Here is a 27,760-nt window from a genome sequence, read left to right on the forward strand (position 1 = left end):
CATGGTATTGCTAATACCATTGTAATCCACTACTGACCATTGCTAAATTTTTTTTTATTTTTTTAATGATAATATTCAAACTGAATTTGTACATATAGTTGTTTAGTCATTTGTTCAAGTTCATTATGAATGCGCAATTTTTTTTAAAAATAATTTTTTAAATACTTTTTTAATTTTTAAATATATACTAATGTGGAATTTCACTTGGCATGTCAAATGTTAGCTTCTCATTTCTTCTGTTAGTGTCTGTTAATATGGTCAAATCAGTTAATGACCTAAATGTTTTTTTTTTCATCACTAAGGATGTGCTTGGTTAGGTGGAAAAGTGAAAAGATGTGAGAAGGAAAGGATAACTGAAAAAAAAAAATTCTAAATGTGCTTGGTTAGGAAAAAGAGTAAGAAGAAAGAAAATATAAAAATCATCATTTTGCATCCTAATGCATAAAAATCAATCTATAGAAACAATGAGATACTTGCTTTAACAAACAAAAACTATGGCTAAAATAATGCTTGGAACCGCTGCCACAATTTCAACTATGAAATCAAAAGTACATAAACGTAAATATGAACACTGAGATTATTTACATTTCGACATCAGTCTATGTTTGTCGGGTTTTGCCCAGAGCAATGATTCACTATCTTTCTCACAATACAACTAATTATTTAAATCCTAACATTGAGCTAACTTTCACCAATTTAGCGACCTCACCATTGTACAAATATTATTCTCTCACTATGTAACACCCCAAACTCGGTCTAAACGTTATGACCGAATCTAGCGATGTCAAATTGTAACACCCCTTACCTGTATTCGATGCCAGAATAGGGTACGAGGCATTATTAGAAGACATACATTTGCATACGTATTAAACCGAGTTACAAAATTTCATCCTAATTAAAACTTTTAAATTATTAACGTGCTTTTATAATTCTTTACAACATATCCTCGAAATATTATATTCATAACAAATAGGGCCTACAAGACCCGATATTTACTCATGTAATTCAAAGCAAAATTCAGGGACATTTTGATAATTTTCTATTTTTCTCAAATTTTCACCCAATCTTGATATAAATTAATATTTCATTCAATTTATTAATTTAAATAATAAAACAATTCATTTCTTGCAATTTGGTCACTTTTTGACATCTTTACCAATTTACCCTTAAAATATTATTTTTATTCAATTTAGTCCTTGAATCTAAAACATGCAAATTGGCCATTTTTGATGAGAACTCATGCTAGTTGAATAGTCATTTATTTTCCTCCTCCTCCTCTCCATTCCACATCCTTAATGTATAATATGCTTATATGTAACATTATCTATAATTCCACCATTTATTTATATATTAATTCAAAGCTGTCAACTTGAGTCATAGTCACTAAATTATTTATATCTTGAGCTACGGAACTCCAAAATTAAGATCCGCTAAATTCCTATGAAACTAGACTCGCATATCTTATTACCATAATATTTTCAGAATTTTTGGTTTAGCCAATAAGTATAGTTTATTCTTTAAAGATTCCCCTATTTCACTGTTTGACAGTTCCGACCCCTCTTCACTACAAATTAATTATCTCTTTATACAGAATTTGGATAATGTTTCTGTTTGTTTCTATTGAAAATAGACTCATTCAGGATTGTAAACATATAAATTTAAGCCTCTAATTATTTTTATTCAATTTTTGATGATTTTCCAAAGTCAGAACAGGGGAACCCGAATTTATTCTGATTTTGTCTCACAAAATTTATTATATCTCATGATTTACAATTCCATTACTTACACCGTTTCTTCTATGAGAAACTAGACTTAATAAGCTTTAATTTCATATTTTATTCATACTCTAATTCAATTTTCACAATTTATGGTGATTTTTCAAAGTTAACCTACTGCTGCTGTCCAAAACTGTTTTAGTGCAAAATGTTGATTACTAGGTGTATAACTCCCTTATTCCCTTTCTCTATAATATTTCTCATCACTTCCACTTATTTTTCTTCACTAATTATTTCCATGCTTTTTCAATAATATCAAACTTAAAAATATATTAAAATCTTGATGTTCTTACATTTGTACTATTGATTTCAATCTTTAACTTGATTTTCTCTCTCCTCCAACTTCTATTTCTTGAATCTAACTTGATATTCTAGCTCCCTATTACATCCTTATCAATTTAATCTCTTGGTGGCTGTTGACACCATTTTTTTTGGATAAAAATGGGGTCGACTTGGATTTTGAAAACGAAAACGAAAACGAAAGTCGCCACCAATCCTTTTTGATAAGGTGTGATCAGATCACCTTGAAAAGTGGTTGTTTTTAATAAACGATTTGATTTTTTTGATAAGGTGTGATCGGATCACCTTGAAAAGTGGTTATTTTTAATAAATGATTTGATTTTATTAAAACAACGATTTTAGTCCACAAAATTCAAAAAAACGGGTTCGGAAGTCGGTTACGTACGAGGAAGGATTAGCACCCTCGTAACGCCAAAAAATTGTACCTAGTTGATTAGTTAATGTCTTAGTGTCGAAGATAGAAAACTTTAAAGAAATTTAAAGAAATTTACGTGAAAATGACATATTTTACGTTAATCGAGAAAGAGAATCATATCCAGTAAGTTAGGACACAATGTCTTGAATTCCCGATGCGCGAATGAATACCAAAAATTTACTTATTTAAAAGATATTCAGCTATCTCGGATTAAAAAAGGGATCGTGCCCAGTAAGTTAGGACACGATCTTTTCTTAATTCCCGAGATCATTTAAAACTTGAGTTTGAAAAGATTCATGTATTTAGATTTATTGTGAAAATCGAAACCCAGTAAGTTAGGGTACGACCTTCTCAAATCTCAAAATACGAAATGCTACTCATTTTAAAACTACAATTTATGAATCGGATAAAATTAATTTAACACGAAATGATAAAAGACACGATGTTAATATGTATTGCGAAAAAAAACATATGTATATGAATTATAAAATATAGAAAATACGTAAGAAAAATATGAATTTTGAAATATAAATAATATGTATAAGTATGTGTATATGTAATAAAAAACACGTATGTATATATATATATATATATATATATAAATTATGAAATACAACAATATAAAAGTATAAATATGTACACATATATATAAATAAATAAAATAAGTATATATGTATATGTATATATATTATAAAGCATAAACATAAGTATATATATAAATAAAATTATAGGCGTATATATATATATATATTTTATAAGAATGTATGATGGATATAGACATATATATGTATGTATAACAAACGTATGTATGTATATAGGTTATAAAATATGTTTATAAAGAGATATTTATATATATAATAAGATATAAAGATATATATAAATAGTTTTGATAGTAATAATAATAGGACAAATATATTTAAATTTAAATAAGTATAATAATAAAAAACGATAATAATAATAATACTATATTAATGATATAATATCATAGTAGTAATAAGACTAAAATAGCTAGTTTAATAATAAAGCAGCTGAAATAACAAAAGGGAGGATTAAATTGAACATAAACAAAATTTTAGAGGCGAAATGAAAAAAAAAAACAAAGAAATAGATCGAAGCGTGACGCGCGTGAAAGGAGGGGGACCAAAGTGGGAAATATCCCAATCCACAAAACGCAGCACTGTAATGCGGACTAAAATGAAATCGACAAGAAAATAAGCGGCTCAATTTAAAGAAGCAACAGAAACTGGATTGAACCAAGGTGCAAAAGTGGAGGACCTGGCGCGCAAATAGTCCTCCCCATACCAAAACGCGCGGATCTAGCCGCGGTTGGATCGGGTCATCAGGTACAGGCCTCATACGACACCGTTTTAGAGCCACTAAAGCAAGCTCTATATGGCATCGTTTAATCCCCTTTTAAAATCAACTCAAAAAACCCTAAGCCCTATCCATCTTTAAACAATACTCAGAAACAGAACTGAAGGCACCTAAGAGTGCTGTTTTGGCGTAAAACCTTCCCCTTTCTCTCCGATCCGAGTAGAGGAGATGATGGCTTCGACGGCGCACCAGTCCAGGTAAGGTTGCTTCTCATTTTTTTATATATATTCTTATATACATATATATACATACATAATAAAAAGAGAAAGATAGAAACAAATCATAAAAAACGGAATAAAAACAGAGAAAAAAACCTTCTGTTCAAAGATTTTCGATTTTATTGATTTAGCAATATTTTTTCAATCGAATTCCCCCTTGATTACATTTCTTCATGGCTTTTATAGCCTAAAAATCTGTTCTATTCTATTTTATTTTTATCATTTCTGTCTAACATTGCTACTGTTGCTACTGTTATTTTCGTCTTTTCTTGCAGGTATCCTTTTCAGCCTTCTTTTGCAGTCGATGGCAGTCAACGGAGGCAAGTATTTTCTGTTTTGGTGCAAGGCGCAGCTTGAGGTGGCAGACCTCGGGCGTGGTGCCTGGCAAGACTTGGGTAGCAATGGCATGGAGAAGGCGCAGGAACCCTAGGGTTCCCTGTGCTGTTTAGTTTTTGGGCCCCAATAGGCCGTTTAGGGTTTTAAAGATTTGGGCTATTTTGGCCTATTGTACATGGACTGTTTTGGGCCTGGGCAAATTGGGCTGTACAGTGGCTATGGAAATTTCTTTGATTTCTAAAAAAAAAACAAAGAAATAGATCGAAGCGTGACACGCATGAAAGGATGGGGACCAAAGTGGGAAATATCCTAATCCACAAAACGCAACACTGTAATGCGGACTAAAATGAAATCGGCAGGAAAATAAGCGGCTCAATTTAAAGAAGCAACAGAAACTAGATTGAACCAAGGTGCAAAAGTGGAGGACCTGGCGCGCAAATAGTCCTCCCCATACCAAAACGCGCGGATCTAGCCGCAGTTGGATCGGGTCATCAGGTACAGGCCTCATATGACACCGTTTTAGAGCCACTGAAGCAAGCTCTATACGCACGTCCTTTAATCCCCTTTTAAAATCAACTCAAAAAACCCTAAGCCCTATCCATATTTAAACAATACTCAGAAACATAACTGGAGGCACCTAAGAATGCCGTTTCAGCGTAAAACCTTCCCCCTTCTCTCCGATCCGAGTAGAGGAGATGATGGCTTCGACGGCGCACCAGTCCAGGTAAGGTTGCTTCTCATTTTTTTTAAATATATATTCTTATATACATATATATACATACATAATAAAAAGAGAAAGACAGAAACAAATCATAAAAAACGGAATGAAAAAAGAGAAAAAAACCTTCTGTTCAAAGATTTTCGATTTTATTGATTTAGCAATATTTTTTCAATCGAATTCCCCCATTGATTACATTTCTTCATGGCTTTTATAGCCTAAAAATCTGTTCTATTCTATTTTATTTTTATCATTTCTGTCCAACATTGCTACTATTGCTGCTGTTGTTTTCGTCTTTTCTTGCAGGTATCCTTTTCAGCCTTCTTTTGCAGTCGATGGCGGTCAACGGAGGCAAGTATTTGCCGTTTTTGCATTTGGATCGATGGCGGTCAATGGGTAGCGGAGGCAAGTATTTGCAATGGCGTTTGGTGCAAGGCGCAATTTTGGAGGTGGCGAGATCTCAGCGTGGTGCTCGCTAAAGGCGCACATGGGTAGCAATGACGACGAGAAGGGTGGAACCCTAGGGTTCCTCGTTGTTAGTTTTTGGGCCCCAATGGGCCGTTTAGGGTTTTAAAAATTTGGGCCATTTTGGCCTGTTGTACATGGACTATTTTGGGCCCAGGCAAATTGGGCTATACAATGGCTATGGAAATTTCTTTGATTTCTAAGTGAAAATGGTGAATTTTTGGTGGGAGGACCAAATTGTAAAGAAAGGAAAACTTCTTTCTTTTCCTCTCTTCTCACGTTGGTTGCATGGAAAAGATGATGATTTTTTTCATAATCTTTCCTCCCTTTTATATTAATCATTTAATAATAAAATAATACTAAAAATTTTAATAAAATATTAATTAAATAACATTTATCTAATTAATTAATTAAAAATATCACAAACATCATCATTACCTTCTAGAATTCTCTCTCTCTATTTGACCATTTTGCCCTTTATAATCTTTTGAAATTTCATCCTTGAGTCATCACTTAATTTGGTAAAATTGCAATTTAGTCCCTCAAAATTCTTCACCTTTTCAATTTGGTCCTAATCCATCCATTTTCATTAGTTTCTAGATTATTCCACTCTTAAAATATTTACACTATTGGTCCTTCAACTTTTTTGTATTTACACTTTAACCCCTCAAATTTTGAGTATTTACTCTTGGGCAACAAAACTTTTCTCACTTTTGCAATTTAATCCTTTCTTAAATTAATGTCATAATATACTTCCCAATGTTGAGATAACTCAATATTACCCTTTTTATCACTTTATTTCCTTATTTTACTATATCAAGGATATTATCTTACTTACTTACTGTAGTAATTTTCGGGGTATTACACACTAAGTTTCCCTCTCAGAAACCTTTGTTTTGCAATACAAGAGACTCTCTTGTTTGCTTACAAAAACAATGTAAACATAAAATATTCCTAACTTGAATAAATTTGTGCTCTCTCAATCTCTTGGTTTCACTTTAACCTAAATAAAACTTAAGTTTATATTGCTACTTAAGTTTTGCTTACATAAAAGTCATAGTCTTATCACTTTTCTATAAAGTAAAGGTAAAAATCAGCATAGAGGATAATCTTGGCATAATTCCATAAGAGTCTCGGTGCAATTCAATGTATTCAAATATAGAAAGTGACTTACTTGATTTGCAAATAACCAATCTTCAAGTCTTCAATTTTTATTCAATTGGTCTTCATGTTTTAGGCTTTTAACTCATCCAAATATCTTCAAAGCAGATAACTCAGTACTTTTATTCTAAATTTTGGCAACTCTAAAAATAGACAAGTAAAGCAAGGAAAAAGTGTCTCAAGTTATGGCCACTATTTCAGCCACAGAAACAATCAAATAACTTTTCATTGCCTTCAAATGTGTCAACACAATCCTTCCAAATTGAAATGACAAGAGGGGAGAAAATAAAAGAGATGTGCATGTTAGTTCTAAATTATGTATTTTTCAAATGTTTTATTTTTATTTTCTCCCATTTTTCACCTCTACCAAGCAATGGATGGAAAGGAAAAGTAATTTTCTTTCCATTTTTCCATCTCTCCTACCAAGCACACTTATGAAAAGAAATATTATATTTTCCATCCTTTTAGTTTTTTACCCCTTCAATTTTCATTCCACTTTACTCAGCAAAGTCTAAGGGTGTGCTTGATTGGGTGGAAAAGTGGAGGGATGGTAAGAGGGGGTGGAAAAGTGGAAAGAAAATAAATTTTGGGTGTGCTTGGTTGGGAAGAAAAGTGAGAAGAAAGAAAATAAGAGCGGTGATCATTTCCCCTCTTAATGCTTAAAAATCAATTCTTCCGAATTGGAATGATGGGAGGAGAAAAAATGAGAAAGAAATGCATGATAATTCAAATTATGCATTTTTCAATTGTTTTTATTTTATTTTATTTCACTTTTCTACTTTATCAAACAATTGGGGAAAATAAAATTGAAAAAAGGTACCTTATTGGTGGAATTTAATTCAACATTCTTAGTTGCTAAAATTTTCTTTTCAAATCACATGTGAATTTTTTTTTTAAAAATCACTATTTTCACCCAAGTAAGTCTTTGATGGAAATAAATTTTTTGTTCAAAACAGTCATTGAAACACATCCTAACGATGATGGTACCAAATACTTCCCAAAAGGAAAAGACTTTTCTCTGTGGGGATAAGAAAATCATGATCGGGATAGCAGACCCAAAGCTATGGAACTTGGGCGTGAGTCTTTTGCCAAAATGGAGTAAGTGTGGTCGCAACCATAAAAGTTTGACAAATTTGTGTGTGATGACTGCGAATGCTACACAATTTTGGATTTAGTTCCTCGGAGAAATTTTATCTCATCATTTTTCCTCTATAATAATTCAAAAGCTTTGATAAAACGATGCTAACTCGGGAGAAAATGTCTAATTTTACAATAATGTCAATGGTTTTGACTTCTTTTTATTTCCCACTCAATAGAATGAATACCATTTCCCTTAGGTTGTTTCTTTCTGTTTAATTCATTGGTTTTCAAAGATTTACATGATTCTTCATTCCCATAATCGATATAACCCCTTTTTCACAGGACAAATTTCTCTGTTTTTTAAAAGAAAACAATAGAATAAATGAATAACAAAAATTTAATCAGAGAAAAACATTCTAACCTAAGTCAATACAGTTAATCTTAAGCTCTTCCCAACTCATTGGAATAAAGTACATAACGTTATTAGCTCTCCTAGTGAAAGGAAATCGAACTAACCATGCCGGAAAGAACCTATTACCTCAGCTATTTTCTTTGTTCACATTACCAAATCTTTTGTAAAATACAAAGATTCCAAACACTTCAAAATTAAACCAAATAGGTTTAAACAAAACGTTGATCGTTGCTCTGAAAATAATAATGACTAGTTATCCATTCATATCACAGTTGGTAGGGGCAAGAAGGGCCCTAACATGCATCAACATTGTCTCAGTTACATTTTTCCTCATTTCAGAACAAATGGCTTTTCATGACCAATGAAGTAAAGGTGTAGTGGGTTAAAAAAAAAGAGCTATCATTTTGTCTGCCTATAATATGATCTACAATTTCAAATAAACCATCAATACAAGGTCCAAATTAATCTCTGATCAAAAGATAAGCAGCAATATATATATATATATATATATATATATATATCCAGACATGCGTTTGCAGAAATAACAGAGCTGTAACACAGATAGACGACAAGACAAATTGTGATGGTGGAAGTTTGACAAGGCAAAAAGATGTCCCTCCAGGTTGACCTCAATCCTAGCCTGAAATTTGTTTAAATCAAAGTGGGGGTTGATGCGTGGCCCTCCTAAGTTATAACCCTTCATTTTTCCCCCACTCATCTTTTTCATAGTCAAAATCCTAACCCATCATTCATTCGACTACCATTAAAGCACTAGCTTTTTCTTCTCCACCCACCGCCTTTCCTGTTATTCAGATTTTTTTTTTTTAAAAAGTACTTGTTTCTGATATCATGTATATATAAAAAAAATGATTAATATACTTATGTGAAATATGTACTCATTTATAACCTAACATAAGTAGGCATGCATCCATATCAACTAAAAATCTAAAAGAGAAGAAAAAAAAATCAAAATCAAAATCAAAATCCATAACCATAAAGATAATTATATTGCTTGTTTGGTCATTTGGATTTGGTCCCACTTCAATTGGCAAATTATCAACTAAATAGACATACAATTGGATCCCAACACAACTTAACTTAAACCTAATACATAAATTATTTGCAATATTTCTTCAGTTATGATTAGCATTTTTTAATTTCAAATATCATCATTGATTCGTATACATATATACTAGATTTTTTACTAATTAAATTGCATTTAATTATTTCTTGAAAATTTCATAAAATTTATAACGTTTCATTAAAAATATGGTTGCAACATTAAAAAGTATATAATAATATATAAGTTTAATTTTAAAAACATGATAATTGGTATTAAATTGAATTCAAATAAACAATATTTTAAAAATATAAATATTATAATAAATTGTGTGAAATTCTATTTATATATATAGTTCCATACTTAATTTTAATTATTAATTAATGAATGTAAATTATTAATTAAATTTAAATATCATGAACACTAAATGATTTATTGTAATATTAATAGTGTATTTAATTTGTAAAAATAGTAATAAACTTTAAAAAATTGTTTAAAATGATTTTAAAATTTACAGTAAGTTATTTTGTAAAATTATAAGTTGAATTATTAAATATAAACAAATGGAAGTACTTATTATGAAATAATAGTTTACAAAACACTATTAAAAATTGTTTAAAAATTTTAAAAACTTTTGTCTTTTTTTCTTCAAGCCGTTTGCTTCTTATCTTTTGTTTTGCTTAGCGGCAATATCAGCCTTCAGGCTGGCTATTGCCCACATTTTTTCTTTCTTTCTTTCTTCTTCTCATTCATTTTTTTTCTTTTCAGTTTGTAAATCTATTTTATGGGTATCTTTGTTGTCTTCACAAGTTGTGACGGACAGATGACGGTGCCTGTTGTTTGCTAAAACTCCATCGGCTACCAGTAGTTTTTTCTTGGAACGTGGGTGGCTCTTCATCAACTTCTTAATTTGTTTCTGGTTTGAGAGTATTTCAGAATAATAAATGATTTCACATGTCGATTTGGACCTATGTTGTCTTAAGTTTTATATTTTTTTTGTTTATTTTTCTATTGTTTAATAAGTCTTCAGTTTTAGAAGTTTTTGCCTACTCTTGTAGTATGTTTTTTAGTCTTACTTATTCATGTAATTTTAGTTTTACAAGTGATTTTAGGGATGATTTCGTTGTCGTCCTCTCTAGTTTCGTGAATGCTCGATTCTTTTGTCGATTTTTGCTTTCCGCTTTAGACCATACGAGACTAATTTCATTATCTTATTAAGTGTTTGCAATCACTCCAGATATGTCTAGCTTGAGTTGTGACAAAGCCATTTGTCAACGTGTCATAATGTTCTATTGATGCTGAGGCTAAAGCCTTTGTTATATAAATGGAGCTTGTTCTTCACCATCTACGACGAGTATTTGCTATTTTTTTCAAAAAAAAAAATACATAAATAATAGGAGGGATTTATATTGCAAATGTTCCCTCCATAAATGTTTACTTTCTCTCTTTTACCACATGTCAAAGTTTGTATAGTGAACACATTAAAACTTAATATATAACATATATTATAGCATAAAGAAAGGAAGATGGATATATGAGTGGAGGGGCAGAAGTGATGCAGTGCACAGTCTGGATGTACAGTATTTTATGTATTGCAAAGAATTTTGGTTTTCATTTGATGATGCAATACTGCAAAGACTACAGCCATTCATACTTCATCTTTTTTGGTCTGCTTGTGGTGCTGCTGCTATAAAACTCATGTGTATATCCACCTGCCATTGCCTACTTTACATCTTCAAATATTTTTACATCATCTCACATTCTTTTTGTACCAAATGCGAGCTTTCGACGTGCACATTCAATATTAAATATAAGATATTTTTTAGATACACTTGTAAGATATATTGTGTTTTGAATAATGGAATGTATGTTGGAATTTTAAGAATAAGGTTATCATGAAATTTTAAGATTAAAATATATATAAGATTTTTATAAAATATTGTAAACTAAATAATCAATTAAAAGTAGGATAAATATTTAAAATTTAAGATAAATTTTCTCTCAAATAATAATCTCATCACATCAAATGTGTTTGTGACACATGTCATACTCTTGATTTTCTTAAAAGAAAATAAACCTTTCAATCCCTTAATTAAAAAAAAATTTTAACTCTTTTTTAAGTAAATATTGTTTTTATCCCTTAATTAACTAATGAGAGTGGTTGGCTCTTTTTGGCCAACATCGTGGTCGGTTTTAGGTAAGTATCAATTGCATCATTTTGTTGTTGCCTCCAAATTTTGTCTCTTTTTAATACTCTATGGATTTCGTTGCAATTAAATTCACAAATTTGTTTTTATGTATAAAAATTTGGTGTTATTTTCAATGGTACAGAACTCTTCCATTTTCGAAAAGGACGTACTACTATTTCTCAGTTGCTTACAGCATTTTGTAACACCAAATATTTTGTCGCTTTTTGGTTTTCTTTATTAGAATTTTTCGTGGCTATTTCTTCTAAAAATTGTAGAGAGAAAATACTCGACTAATTTAAAAAAGTCACTACCTCTTCACTTGTCGTCAATGGTTCGGTGCTTTTCATTAAATAGATGGAAATTGAAATTTATACTAAAAAGTGATTTAAGGTCACTTTTTTAAAATTATTAAATAATATATTAATTCTGGGATATTATTTGATATAGTGAAATTTTTACTTTATAAATGTAATTAAGAGTGCAATAAAATATTAAAAAATAATAATTATTGAATAAAAATATTATTAGTATTTTAAATACTTAAAGTATATGTTTTAATAATGATTTTATTAGTCAAAAAAGATGATTAAGTAATCAAACCGAGCATGTGTATGAAACGTGGCAATAACCCAGACCACCAACGGAAAGAAATTTGTGGCCCAGCATTTACTCTTATAAAGAATTCGTGGCTCTACTTTGAGAGAAAAAATATTTGAAACTTTTTACACAACGTCTTAATCCACGTTGTGTTGATAAAAAAATTACAAAAATATTATTGGAAGATTGGCCCTTTTTCTTTTTCTTTTTTTATTGAGCATGATGAGAAAATATCTAAAGCTTCCTTCAAAAAGATTAAAAGTATGATGTATATTTTCTCTATAAAACTTGCATCACATACTTGAAATTTGAGGAATGAGGAGATAATTTCAAGGAATTTCTACTCATTCAGCTGCTCTTAGTTAATTTGGTGTTCCTTTTAAAACAAAACACTAATCTTATTTAATTGTTTATTGGTTAAATTATTTTTTGTGATCTGAACTTAACGTTTTATTTTTTGTGTTCAAGTTAAACTCTGAACTTGACAATTATTCATACATTGCGGCCTGAATTTTTTTTATTTAAGTTGGTACTTAAAAACGCTAAACTTTTATAAGCAAATGGACAAAAGAAAACTGGAGAGAAGAGGATAAAAATATAAAAAAGAGAGACTAAAGTGTAGTAAATTTAGTTAGGAGATAGTGGAGAGTTCCAAGTGACGGAGGCCTAATCTAAAATGCCAAGGATAAAGTCTCATTGAGAAGAGGGATAATGGATGTAGATCGAAGAGCTTACTCGTTAGGGTTTTATGTTTAAATCAACAATGTTTTAGGTCATTTGAGGAAAATAAAACCACAAGATTGAAATAGAAGGGAAAAACCTCTGGTTCAATATGTTTCTTTGCCAAATGAGGAGGTTGGATAGTGACAAGATTACTGTAATACAACTGTGAAAATGTCCTTAAAACCTTAAAACTTTTTAAATAATTCAACGACCAACTTGTAACATTTTTTGAAAAAAATTAAATGGCTAAAGTGTAAATTTACTAATACTTGATGATCATTGGGTGTAGTTTACCTTATGATGAACAATGAGTTAATTGTCACATCTAACGTCTGTTGCAAAGTTAATGAGCTAGTAACCATCATGCAACTTTTAGATAATTCAGTAACCAAAATGTAAATTTATTATTAGTTAAATGATCTTAGATGTGGTTTACCTTAAAACTTATTATTAGTTTTATTATCTTTCTTTTAAATAAGTTTATGTTATTTGACTCATGAGCCTTGTTAGACTCGGAAATACCAATAAGAGGGTGAATTGGTATTTTAAAAATCTCAGTAAACTTTACTAAAGGATGAGGAAATGCAAAAAAAACTTAGACACTTCGATTTATAGTGATTTGGCTCTAATTGCCTACTTCCACTACTTTGGTATATCTCAACCAAGGATTTCCCAATTAACTATACTTGAATTGATATTTTTCAAGGAAAAAGGTATAACATTTACAATTTCTATTCTTTTCGCAAGACTAAGATAAAACATTCCCTCTAGTTTTTATGACTTAGCTTTACAAGGCTTAATTATAACCTTTTACAAATTACTTAAGGTTTTATACCTCAAAACCTTAAGTAATTCTTATAATACAAAGAAAAATGTAAATAATGAAAGCCTTTCAAAGGTGTGTGTTTACAAGTGTTAAGCTCTTTCTCTCAAAGAATTGAAATCAGAATGATAAAAATATCTAGTAATAAGCATCTAAGAGACATGTACAAGAGAATATGAGAAAATGAAGAATTTGAGACTTTTCTTTTGATTTCTATGATTGGATGTTCATCTCTTATATTTTGAAGTATTCTTGATGTGTATATATAACAAGGGAAAAGTTTGTGATTGTTTATAGCCGTTGGGGATAACTTTTAGCCGTTGGAAGCATTGCAGATAGACTTGTATCGATACAACTCACAAGATGTATGAGTATAAATGGACTTATATAGAAGTGGACTTGTATGGGTAGAAATCCTCCTAAGTATCGGTAGAAGTCTGAAGGTATGCTTGAAGTGCTCTTTGACTTACTTCTACCGGTAAATCTTCACCCAAGTATCGATGCAATTTTTCAAACTTGTATAAAATGAGTTTAAAACACTTAAAACGTTTTGGATTGATTAAAAATATATTTAGATAAATTCAAACGCGTTTAAAACATGTTTTTGAATACCTTTACAAGTATTTGGAATGCTTTGAAAATATTTAATAAAATTTCTAATAATTATTTGTACTAAGTTAAGAAATATAAATAAAAATTATCCTCAATCATACTCATTAATATCGATATAGATAAGGTTTTTAGAGTATAGAAAAGCTAAAGGATAAAAGTTAGTTGGAACAAAATGGAGTTCCAAAATTAACCAAAACCAAAATACAAAGAAAGCATATGAGAGATGTTTGAGTTCTATTTTCAAATTTATTTTAGTTAGTTAAATTAAATATTTAATTTTAATTTTAATAACTTTTTGTAGCAAAAGAAATTATTATAACTTTAAAAAGAAAAATACAAGGACCAACGAGAACGGAAGTCAACTCCCTCGTTATTACGCCGTTACATCCCCCCCTGACGATACCCACAACATAGTAATACCTTTTCTCTCTCTGCTTATACTCAGCTTTTATATTATAAAAACCACCCCTTCCCTTCTGTCTATGTCCCAAGAGTGTGTTATTTTTCGCTCTTCTAAATCAATTTCATTTCCTTTTCCAACTATCAAAATCCTCATTTTTGATCCCTTTTTCTAACTTCCCTTCATTTTTCCCTTTGTATTTTGTTTCAAGAACCCCCAAGATTGTTTTTTCCCCCATTTTTGGGTTTATATTACAAAAAGATCAGAGAGAAATCAAACAGGATTTTTGGGTTTCGTTGAGTTTTCACGAGAATATAAACAATTCGAGTGATTGAAGGATTTCTTTTTTTTTTTCTGTTTGAAAAATGGTGGTGAAGATGATGAGGTGGAGACCATGGCCGCCTTTGGTTTCAAAAAAGTACGAGGTTAAGTTAATTGTAAGAAGATTAGAAGGGTGGGATCTGGTCGGGGAAGGTTGGGAGAAGCCTGAGAAACTAAAGGTCGAGATTCGATGGAAAGGTCCAAAGGCTTCCCTCAGTTCCTTAAGGCGAACGGTTAAGAGGAATTTCACCAAAGAAGTCGACGGCGTTGACGAGAACGGCGTCGTTGTGTGGGATGAGGAGTTTCAAACCCTTTGTAACTTATCCGCTTATAAAGACAATGCATTTCATCCTTGGGAGATCGCTTTCTCTGCCTTGAATGTAAGTCTAAAATGAACAAATTCCTTTTTTTTTACAAAAAAAATTCTTTTATTTTTGTGGGTTTCTAGAAAATAAAGTTTTTCTTTTAGAAAAGGTGATAAAATTATGGAGGAGTTTTTGTTTCAGATTTTTTTTGTCTATCAACTTTTTGTTATTTTCTGTGTTTTGGTTGTTTGATTGGTCTTGAAATTTAAATGAAGATCTTTTGGCTGATCTGTATTCTGTACATGTTCTTAACATTGGATTTAATTTAGAATTTTTTTACTGTTAATTTGGTTGAATTGAATATCATTTAGACAATTAGACTGGTTGTTTTGTTTCTTTATCGACTGTTGGAGAGTTGGTCATATTTTGAAAGTTTGCTATTGGAATCAGCTAATTGTGTTCTGCCTGAAATTTTTTATTGCTTTAGCTTTTATCAAACATAATATGTTAAATATTGTGGTGGATTAGTTTACCTCCATATTTTGTTTATCATCATAGTTTTTTAGCATTATTTTTGTGAATTTTCTCTTAGTGTTGGTTTCAAGAAGTTGTCTTTCTTGATGCAGGGTTTGAAGCAGGGACCAAAGAGTAAGGTTCCCGTTGTTGGGGTAGCATCATTGAATCTTGCTGAACATGTCTCTGCTGCTGAGCAGAAAGAGCTTGAGTTAAACATACCTCTCATACTCTCCACCGGTGCTGGAGAGCTTTGCCCCCGACTCTGTGTATGTACTTATTAAAGTTTTTATGGTGCTGAAGTCTACTATGTTTGATTCATCTGTGTTCTTTCAGTTTTCAGATATTCTAATTTTAAGTTGTACAATTCACCATGTAGATATCGCTTAGCCTGTTGGAACTAAGAATTGCTCAAGAAATCAACGAGCCTATAGAGCGAGCGTTAGTGCCTTTTGCATCACCTCTCCAGTCTGGAGAAACTGTGACCATGGAAAAGGATGAGATTTCTGCAATTAAAGCTGGTCTAAGAAAAGTGAAATTTTTTAGAGAGAGAGTTTCTACCAGGGGAGCGAAAAAAGCCTGTCGTGAGGATGAAGGCAGTGAAGGAAGGTGTTCTGCCAGGAGTGATGATGGTGAGTATCCATTGGACACAGATTCACTTGACGATTCCGAGGAAGGAGAATCGGATGAGGTAAAAGATGACTCTGTTGTCAGGAAGTCATTTAGTTATGGTACTCTGGCTGATGCAAATTATGCTGGAGGATCAGTTTACTCTAGCATGAGGATCAGTGAGGGAGATGAGGATTGGGTGTACTACAGTAACCGTAAGTCGGATGTTGGCTGCTCAAATGTCGAGGATTCTGCTAAACTGGTGTCAGAGCCATCCCTACTGCAGAGTTCCAAGCGCAGCATTTTGTCTTGGAGAAAAAGGAAGCTGAGTTTCAGGTCTCCTAAAGGAAAAGGGGAACCATTGTTAAAGAAAGGCTATGGAGAAGAAGGTGGGGATGACATTGATTTCGACCGCCGGCAGCTCAGCTCTGATGAATCTCATGCACCTGGGGTAAGAACAATTTCTTGATTATTTAGTTTCTGACCATCAATGCTGTCATATTACTGGCTAGCTTAGCAGTTTCTTATGAATTCATGCACCTACAAAGATGCTTGTGTTTATCAGTTTATGTATCTGATTGGGGATGCGACTATCATATAACATGGGTGTTACATGTTTTTATCATCTTTTCTGATGCTTATTATTATGCTTCTTCACAATTGTTACCAAATTATATTAAGTTATAAATATAACTATAATTTGTTTTGGCAGTGGCGCAAGACAGATGATGATTCATCTGCAAACCGTACATCTATTTCTGAGTTTGGGGATGATAGTTTCGCCATCGGAAATTGGGAACAGAAAGAAGTGGTAAGCCGTGATGGACGCATGAAACTTAAATCGGAGGTCTTTTTTGCTTCTATTGATCAACGGAGTGAGCGAGCAGCTGGTGAAAGTGCATGTACAGCCCTTGTTGCTGTTATTGCTGATTGGCTTCAGAACAACTGTGATCTGATGCCTATTAAGTCTCAATTTGATAGTTTGATCAGAGAAGGCTCATTGGAATGGAGGAAACTCTGTGAGAATGAATCCTACAGGGAGCGGTTCCCTGACAAGCACTTTGATCTTGAGACGGTTCTCCAAGCAAAATTACGTCCTCTTTCTGTAGTGCCAAGAAAGTCCTTTATTGGGTTTTTCCATCCAGAGGGTGTGGATGAGGGAAGTTTTGACTTTTTGCTTGGTGCAATGTCTTTTGATAACATATGGGATGAGATTAGTCGTGCTGGTTCGGAATGTCAAAATAGTGATCTCCCCGAGGTTTACATTGTTAGTTGGAATGACCACTTTTTTGTCCTAAAGGTTGACCCAGAAGCTTACTATATTATTGACACGTTAGGAGAGAGGCTTTATGAGGGATGCAATCAAGCATACATCTTGAAATTTGACCGCAATACTGTAATTCACAAGCTACCAAATGTAGCTCAATCATCAGGTGATAAGTCAACGGGTGATCAACAGGTCAATGGGAAGGAGGGTTGTGTTGCAGGGGCTGTAGTAACCAAACCTGAGAAATCAATCAAGAGTGAGGACAGTGAGGAGGTTGTTTGCCAGGGTAAGAAGTCCTGCAAGGAATACATAAAGAGCTTCTTGGCTGCTATACCTATTAGGGAGTTGCAGGCGGATATCAAGAAGGGTCTAATGGCATCAACACCACTGCATCACCGACTACAGATTGAGTTCCACTATACTGAGTTCTCGCAACCACTACGTGAGACTTCTGCTTCTCCAATGACTACATTCGTGCCACTTTCAGTCGAAGTTCCATTAACTGAAATTGCTGCATAGGGACTTGTGTAAATTCTAGGAAAAGTATGATTACTCTTAACTTGGTTTTTTCTTTTACTTTTTGTATCTTATGACGTGAATGCGGTTTAACAGAACGGAACCCTATTGAGCTTTTTTTGATCGTTTTGGCAAATGTTGTGTTTCATCTAAGTTGACTGGAAATATAACATAAAATTTTCTCATGTGTTGGCGTTACATTTGAGCCTTTTGGCTTTACTTTTCAATTGCACAACTTTCCCACTGGCCATCTTTCTAGGGAACAGGAAACTTGCATGTTCCTTTCTGTATCATGCCTTATATCCTTTAACAATTGTCAACTTTGTTCTTACTGTTGTATGAGTTGGTTCTTTTGCAGACTGATGGTAAAGGAAAATCTAACAGCTCTATATGTGGTTCCAGTTGATGAATATGATTCCTGGCCAAAAGAATGAGAGAAGAAAAAGCTTATGACTATGACTTGAGCCTATGCTTTTTCAGTGTTGGAATCTAATAGTAGTGGCTGTATGACTCTAATAAAAACATCTTTCAAGGGGAATCATCTTTTGATTCCCTCCACAACTTTTTATCTACTGCATCCTCCCTTTGCTCTCCCAAATTCCTTGAGATTTTAAATTATTATACTAAAATTTGGCTTAGAAAATCTCTCCACTTCTCGAAAGAATTATAAATTTGATTTTTTTTATTGCAATCTCGCAACATAAAACTGTTGACCAAATTGAACTATTAGAGGAACAAATTGTGTTTGGGAATTTAATCAAAGATGTTACAATTGATTTCCTTTCCGGAGTGAATTAATTAGATTATAGAATTAAGGACTAAAGATGATATAAAAAGAAGTTAATATTCAACACACAATTCAAAATCATAAGGTTAATTATTTTCACAATTTGGCACATAAACTTTATGTGTTCAACTGGAGATTGAATGATTATAAAATTCTTTCACAAACTTCATATGTTGAATTGGAAATCAACATGTATGGTAATACAACAGTCATGAATTCGTGTTATTCATTGAAGTAAGAATTGGACCAGAGTATTTTATGATCATATTAAACTTTGGGTTTAAATATCACCTAATCAAATTCTAGAATTGATCATATGCCTAAATTAAAAAATATATCATATAAGAGAATATTGGAACTGATGTGCCCAGACATTATACTTAATTTACCTAATATTATTTAGATAATTACTCTCGTAAGCTATTGATTAGGATAAAGTCACATTGATGGTAAGAGTTGAATTCTCATCAAACTTTGGGTATAGGTCCCTACTCTTAGTGGTAGAAACCATCTTTTTCTTACCAGGCAGATAGGCTCTAGCTTCATTTTGTTTTACCAAATTGAATGATACCCATGCCCAGCCAATTTGGTGAAAAAGACGCACAAGATAATACAACATCCAAATCCCTGTTAAGCTCTGATGAACATTTTCTTCCTAATTCCGCCACATGAATAAAAATTTTGAATTTCTCACAATTAACCATAATCTTTTCATCAATCCTTGCTAATACTCATATGATAGATTATAATAAGAAGTCATATACGATATAGTATAATATAATTTGTATATTTATTAATTATTTGTTCAATATTAATCATGTTTTTAACGTCTATAATAAGAAATACATAGATTATGTAAAGTATAATGATGATTAAACTATACATATATAAATTATTATATATTATAATAGTGCATGTATAATATATATATTGATTTAATATTATATTAATCATGTTTATAATATATGCTAAATATATTTATTCCTATTATTAAAAAATTCATATTTTCATATTAATTTTAATTATATAAATGTTATCTGTTTCTATAAATTCTGAGTATGAAATTAATAAAGCTGCCTTTGCTGATCATTTAAGGTAAAAGGTGAAGGGAAAATTGTGTACAAAGTTACCTTTTCCTTTAGTTTTGATCACTTTTATTGCTGTTTGTAACTTAAATTACATCTTAAAGGAAGAGCATATATATATATATATATATATGTATGTATCTCTGATTGGTGCAACATAACTTCTTATCTCTCAAACATTACACAAATATTGTTTTATTTTTTACCTCAATAACATTTACACATAAAATTTCAGGTTTGGTTTCATCATGACTTGACTTTGATTTTACTGTTGGAATTGGTTGGTAATGGCCCCCCTTTATTCTTTGGCTCTTAAAATTACCAACTTTAATCCTATTGATTGATACCATTACCAACTTTGTTAAAACTTTTACCCTAAAATTATGGTAGAAGTACCAAAGGCAGGAAAAAGAAAACTCAGGAAAGCAAAAGCAAAAAGTAAGGAAAAAGCGAGTACAAGAATCAAACATGTTACCGTGACAATAGCATTCCAAATGGATTTCCTTGAAAAATAAAAAACCTGACTAAAGAAAAATACCATTAAGAAAAGAGTTGTTTCCAAGCATTGGTTATATATAGTAGCTGATCAAGTAGAAAACTAAACAATTTACATATGAACCCAAATCAGACCATAACTAAGCATTAATTTAGCCCATTGTTATACACTTTAAAGGAAACTTATACATACGTTATTTTCCTAATACATGAAGGCTAACTGAGACCTGGACTTGAAAAAGTAGCAATTTGATTCTAAGAAAATGTTAGATAAGGCAAGGAAAATATACAAACATCAAGAAACAGGATAGGATGATTGTTTTTTGAAAGTTAACATTTCAACAGCAAACTGGACATTTAACCAATCCATTCTCATTACAATCAGGGCATTTCATGCACAATTCGTCACCTTGTTTTTCTGTAAAAACCTTGCGGCTGCCACTGCAGTTTGAGCAAACCAGGAACCTCATATTGGCACAATCTGTGCACAGGCAGTTTGAAGGTATCCCTTCCAACAGCTTCTTCAGCTTTCCTTGCTCATGAAGTCGAAAAACTTCGTCAGCTCCTCCTATGTATCTGCCCTTGATGAACAGCTTGGGAGGAATCACTCTGCCACCCAATATCCTCCATAGTTCTTCCCTGAATTCCATGTCCATTGAAACATCTCTCTCCTGGACCAATATCTTCAAACTGTCTAAAACAAATCTCATACTGCTGCAATCTTCAAATGTTTTTCTTATTCCTCTCAAGCTTGTTGTGTAGAATACCACTGAATCTTCTCCTCCTGGAGGACATTTCTCTTCAAAATCTGTTAAACATGGACCTTCTTCAGTGTCCTCCTTCACTTCTGGAATGCTATGATCATCATTGATAACGGTCTCTGAAGATACTTGAAGCTGAGAATCATCTTCTCCAGCCACTATGCTCTTCAACTCTGTGCAGGGTGTAATGTTATCTTGGTCCCCTACATCGAATTCCAACTCGGTTTCTTCATCCTTTGGGTCTTTAAAACCAACTACTGGCAGGTTATGGGAAATTTGATTGGAGAAGGTGCCTTGGGGGTTAAGCTGAAAGACAGAGCCCTGTTTCGATGTGTTGATAACATGGGTGGTTTCTTCAGAAACCTTTCCTCCATGCCTTTGATCTCTTATTACTGTGATAAGATACAAGAAACCCCGGAAAATGCATTGGAACCACTTAAAGAAATTGAGAAGGGATAGCATGGAAGAGAATGAAACTTTGACTGAGAATGACGAAAAAGAGCAGATATTGGTGAGAAAAAAAGAGGATAATGAAGTTTCTCTTATGGGTTCCCAGCGGCAGGAAAGTGAAAACTGAAAACTGAAAAGGCTGTTTGTTGGATGCTTTTAAAGGTTTTCAATGATCAATGAAAGAGTGGACCCTTCCACCATAGGACTCCACTCAACCTGACCCATAACCAACATTTTGGTTGCCTCTAAATGGCACAAGGGGAAGAACATGCATCATTCAGCCAGGCCCCGCCCTACTTTTCTTCCTTGAAATCAAATAATTTGTTGTAAGAGAAAATTATAAGAATTTAATGACAAGAGTGTCCGTCTTTCATTAGTTTCATAATTGAGCTGCCTAACAATAGAGGTTTAATGGCACAGATCTCAATATACTATTTGCATAATCTTGAATAGTTGACATTGCTCAAGATTTTATGATATCAAGATGCTTTAGAATTGGTCCTATGAAATCCAACTTGATAGGTTTGAAAGTCCCTAACCCAAATTTGTTCCCCTTTTGTGCCTATCATTGAAAAGTTAATGGCCCAAGATTTTTTGATAACATGATAACATGGTGGCATTCAGTTGATGGTCTGGAGATCGATGAGTAAGATTATGTTATAAAAAAGAGCCACATATGGGCTAGGAAAAGAGGGTGTGAGCCAAATATCAGCCACTGGATAGGTGCCATCCGTGGTCACTACTATGCATTAGGTTACAAAAAAAAAGCCAACTTTTCACGATAACAACTCAATGGGATAATCCAAGCTATACATGCAATGATATGGACAGAGTTGGTAGTAACATATAGCATATAAACCACTTTACATGGATAAAAAAAAGGCATTGTAATTTTTCAACTATCAGCCACAGATGATGCCAACCCAAAGTTAAAATCAAAACGAATGCATGTGAATTCATGCTTGTTTGCATCGAACATCTTCATCGTCAGAATACGAACCCTGCATAAGGTTAAACTGTTATCAGAGGTATTGTTCATTTGGGGAAAACGAAGGTGTCAGTTCCTTTTGTTGATTATAAAAATGGACATCAGTGTTACGCGGCGTTATCCCATACAGGTCTTGGATATCTTGTGATTTTATATTCAAGCTTGTCATAAGGGGGAAGGGGGGATCATTTCCATGGTTTTAATAAGATGCAAATACAATGAAAAAGACCCTATGAATGAATTGAAACTACAGATTCAGACCAGAACAGCTATGATTTAATTAAACCTTCAATCTAAGTCCAAAGATTCTTTGAGTAAGAAGCATCCGATAATCACTTGTTCAATGAATAAAATAGATATAATAATAAAAATACAAAGAAGAGAAAGGTTTGTCCTTAGATCAAAATAATAATACTACTTCTTTGAAAAGTTTTTTGAGTCCAGTTGGATGAGAAAGGATGGGATTCAGAATACTTCCAGACCCACAAAACCCCAAATTGTTCATGGCTGAGATCAAAATTAAAGGAAAATATCAACCACTGAAATTAGTTTCTCAAATTGGGGCCTTGCTCTCCAACCCTTTTTAGTTGTTACTACCTTTTTCTTTATTAAAAAAAAAAAGGTCTTTTCCCCTATTCTGATCCATCCTAATTCCTAAAATAAAGCAAACATTACCAAAACTAGACAAATAGGATAGCAACAAGGTATTTTAACTTTTCTGCTTATGCAAGAACATTGATTCAACCATGTATTAAAAAGAAAACTCCAACAATTCACCAACAAGTTGCTAAAACATTAAGTTGGGACTTACTGGATGAAACCACCCCTAGAAACAAGATAGGATGTCTCATCAGGAAGATGATGAGTCTCATCGTAAATGTGCCATCCAAAATATGAGAACTCGATCACCAATGTCCCCCAGATATTGCTGCATCTGCATTATCATTAAAGAAAATACAACTCACCTACAATCAAAAGCTAAGGAACAACATTGTTTTTGGTTGCATACTACAAATAGCATCATCAATTATCGGACGAGACACAAAGCGAACATACAATTAACCAACAATAAATGGTATAAAGCTTGGGAACTACAAGACACCCTGCAAACCAATATTTTATATGCAGACACATACCGTCCCAAGCAGCATCAAATCACAATACATACATCAAATAACGAATAGATTTACGAGAAAATGTTGATTAATTTACCGGTTGTTGCAGATAATCAGGTCGCAAGCTTCCCCTAGCGATTGGATCACTCCATGAACCTTTACATCATACTCAGCATTATCTGCATTAGTATTATTATTTATTTTCTACAACATCAGCTCAAATAGGAAGTTTTAAAAGAAAATCAAATCAAATTCTAATTTTGAGAGGTAATCCAGAACAATCTGTAAATAAGTTTCATGTTGAATGGAAGTAAACTCAATGGCGCAATTAAAATAATAGAACTTTCAGCGAATGACAATAAAAATAAAATCAAAATTAATTGTAAGCGGTGGAGCTAGAGTTTAGATAGAGTAACCGCAGTATCTGACGTCATTGGCGACGGTCAACGGAACAACCAGACACAACACGATAGGAGCACGAGAGTTTCGATGAACCGGTTGTACTGGATCATCTCCATCAGATTTCGATTTTACAAAGAACAATTATATCTTTTTAAAAATATATAAATACATATATTCCATTTGAGGAGATATCTTGGATTTGTTTGTGTTGGTTGAGAGACGAGTTCTGGAAATCAACGAAGAGAAGGAGAAAGAAAGATTCTGTACGCTTGTTTTGAGAACCCGAAGCAATGAAGACTGTTGGATGGTGTTGGGTCAACATGATGCAGGAGAGGATTTGTTAATTGGAAGAACTAGACGGGCAGTTAGTCGGCGGTGACCGGTATGAGGGTTTTCTTCTTTTGAATCGGTTGTCTCTAGTTGTCGTTTTCCCGGTATTTCTTGAAGAAGAAAATTTTCCTTTTTTATTTATTTGAGAAAAATGTATTGATTTTTGGGTAAACTCCAACTAAGGTCACTAAACTATTACTAAATTTACAGTATGGTCACTCAACATCAAAAAATTATAAAATGGTCACTGAAATATTTAAATGTTTCATTTATGTCTTTAGGCTATTAAAACCGTTGTTTGTCTAGCTTTCTCTATTTTACCACCTGCACTAATCGAAATCTCTTATTTCCCTTCTCTTCCACAATTTTTTTTTCATGAAACAGATTTAAACATCACGAATTTACGAATCAAAATTGGAACATCTTTCTTCTTCAATCTTTGACACTGGCCGTAAAATTGACTTGAATATAAGGTATGTTTTTCTACTCGTTGATGGGTACTAATCCACTATATCGATTGTCAAACTATTGCTTGGAGCTTGCTAGCCTAACTTTAAAAAAAAAACTTAATACGCCAATGATTTAAATAAAAACTTTCAAATAGTTTAGTGACTTAAATGAAAACTTTCAAATAGTTCAATGACCGTTTTGTAACATTTTGAAGTTGAGTGTCCCAAATATAAACTTACTAAATAAGTCACCCAACTATTAGCGTGTTTCTATTTTGGTCCTCGAACTATCAAAATTTTCATTTTCATCACTAATGTTATCATTTGTTTTTGTTTTAGCCACTTTTCGTTAAATCATCAATGAAAATGACAAAGTAGCCTTTTTTATTTGGTATAATTTCACATTTAGTCATTAACACTTACACATTCTATTAATTTAATCCTAATTCTAAATAATCCAACAATTTTGACCCTTCACATTTGCAAGTTCTATCAATTTGGTCATATTCTCCTCCTCCCTAATTGTCGCTTTCCCAGCGTTGTGACATCTAACTTCTCATTGACCCCCTGTGCTTGTTGTTTCGTATTCTTGTTCTTGTCGTCCCTATTGTTATCCTTTTTTAATGGTGCCGTTACTACAATAACCTCTTTTGTTGCCTTTGTCGCCACCTAGTCTACGTCACAATCGCTTTCCTTATGTAACAGCCTGAAATTGGGCCTAGTCGGAACAGTGGTTTTGGGACTACAAATGTAATATTTTGAAAATTTCTACAGTAAGATATTATCCTTAGTATAGTAAAATAAGGAAATAAAGTGATAAAAAGGGTAATATTGAGTTGTGTCAACATTGGGAAGTATATTATGACATATTAATTCAAGAAAGGATTAAATCGCAAAAGTGAGAAAAGTTTTGTAGGTCAAGAGTAAATATTCAAAATTTGAAGGGTTAAAGTGTAAATACAAAAAAGTTAAAGGACCAAAGGTGTAAATATTTTAAGGGTGGAATGATCTAGAAACTAAGAAAAATGGATGGATTAGGACCATATTGAAAAAGATGAAGAATTTTGAGGGACTAAATCGTAATTTTTCAAATTAAGTGATGACTCAAGGATGAAATTTTAAAAGATCATAAAGGGCAAAATGGTCATTTAATAAGAGAGATAAATCTAGAAGATAATGATGATGTTGGAGATATTTTAGATTAAATAAATAAATATTAGTTTATTAATATTTTAATTTGATTTTTAAATAATATTTTATTATTTTATTGTTTAGTATATATATGTGGAAAGAAAGATGAAAAAAAAAAACCAACCACCCCATCATCTTCCATGCATCCAACGTGAGGAGAAGAGAGAAAGAAAGAAAGTTTTGCTTTCTTTACAATTTGATCCTTCCTTCAAAAAAATTACCATTTTCACCTAAAAATCAAAAGAATTTCCATATCCATCAAGAGAGAAAGATAACAAGGAGACTATAGGGAGCTAGAATATCAAGTTAGATTCAAGAAATAGAGGCTGGAGGAGAGAGAAAATCAAGTTAAAGATTGAAATCAATTGAGCAAGGTAAGAGCATCAAGATTTCAATATATTTTGAGTTTGATATTATTGAAAAGTATGAAATTGATGTTAATGTAGGGTTTTATTATATAAGGTTTTATGTTCTTGATATGTTAGTGAAGAGAAAATAAGAGAAAGTGATGAGAAATAGTGTAGAGAAGGAAAATAAGAGTGTTATAAACTTAGTAATCAATATTTTGCACTAAAACAGTTTTGGACAGTAGCAGTAGGTTAACTTTGAAAAATCACCATAAATTGTGAAAATATAATTAGAGGATGAATAAAATATGAAATTAAATATTATTGAGTCTAGTTTCTTATAGAAGAAACGGTGTAAGCAATAGAATTGTAAATCATGAGATATAATAAATTTTGTGAGACAAGGTCAGAATTATTTGGGGTTCCCCTGTACTTACTTTGGAAAATCATCAAAAATTGGAAAAAAATAATTAGAGGCTTAAATTTATATGTTTAAATCCTTAATGAGTCTATTTTCAATAGAAATAAACGGAAACATCATTAGAATTCTGTGCGAGGAGATAATTAATTTTTAGTGAAGAAGGGTCGGAACTGTTAGACAGCAGAATAGGGATGACTTTAAAGAATAAACTGTACTTATTAGCTATGCCAAAAATTTTGAAAATTTTATGGTAAACATATGTGAGTCTAGTTTCAGTCTTAATTTTGAGTTCTGTATCTCAAGATATAAATAATTTAGTGACTACAACTCAAGTGGACAGCTTTGAATGAATTTATATAAGTAAATGGTGAAATTATAGATAATGTTACCTATAAGCATGTTATATACATTAAGGATGTGGAATGGAGAGGAGGAGGAGGAAAATATATGATTATTTAACTAGCATGAGTTTTTTACATGTTTTAGGTCCAGGGACTAAATTGAACAAATGTGAAACTTTAAGGGTAAATTTGTAAAAATGTCAAAAAGTGACCAAATGAAATGGATTGGTTATTTATCTAAATTAAAAAATTGAATGAAATTTAGAACAATATTGGGTGGAAATATGAGAAAAATAGAAAATTTCCAAAATGTCCCTGAATTTTGATATTTCTGCAATTTAGTCCGGTGAGCTCGTATGAGCTATATTCTATATAATTTTAATTGAAGTGAATGCTATTTGGTAATGAA

The 27,760-nt window shown here is 32.2% G+C and overlaps 2 protein-coding genes across 3 annotated transcripts; one reads left to right on the forward strand and one right to left on the reverse strand.

The window, feature by feature from the left end:
- The first annotated feature begins 14,728 nt into the window (after nucleotides 1-14,728).
- LOC105799607 (uncharacterized) lies at nucleotides 14,729-18,374 on the forward strand. Its single transcript, XM_012630258.2, has 4 exons — nucleotides 14,729-15,359; nucleotides 15,911-16,066; nucleotides 16,177-16,857; nucleotides 17,119-18,374. Exons 1-4 carry the CDS (start codon nucleotides 15,024-15,026, stop codon nucleotides 18,190-18,192), a joined length of 2,247 nt encoding a protein of 748 aa, XP_012485712.1. The 5' UTR covers nucleotides 14,729-15,023; the 3' UTR covers nucleotides 18,193-18,374.
- Nucleotides 18,375-20,697: 2,323 nt separating this feature from the next.
- On the reverse strand, nucleotides 20,698-24,689 carry LOC105799608 (uncharacterized protein At3g28850). Of its 2 annotated transcripts, none has more exons than XM_012630261.2 (4): nucleotides 24,540-24,689; nucleotides 23,968-24,049; nucleotides 23,567-23,689; nucleotides 20,698-22,768 (listed from the first exon to the last, which is right to left on the reverse strand). In XM_012630261.2, exon 4 carries the CDS (start codon nucleotides 21,777-21,779, stop codon nucleotides 20,895-20,897), a length of 885 nt encoding a protein of 294 aa, XP_012485715.1. In that variant the 5' UTR covers nucleotides 21,780-22,768; nucleotides 23,567-23,689; nucleotides 23,968-24,049; nucleotides 24,540-24,689; the 3' UTR covers nucleotides 20,698-20,894. The 2 variants fall into 2 exon arrangements, with proteins under 2 accessions (XP_012485715.1, XP_012485713.1); XM_012630259.2 differs by lacking the exon at nucleotides 24,540-24,689 and adding an exon at nucleotides 24,287-24,427.
- Between the last annotated feature and the right edge of the window lie 3,071 nt (nucleotides 24,690-27,760).

The sequence above is a fragment of the Gossypium raimondii genome, chromosome 9 (assembly GCF_025698545.1).
Source record: "Gossypium raimondii isolate GPD5lz chromosome 9, ASM2569854v1, whole genome shotgun sequence".
Lineage (NCBI taxonomy): Eukaryota > Viridiplantae > Streptophyta > Magnoliopsida > Malvales > Malvaceae > Gossypium > Gossypium raimondii.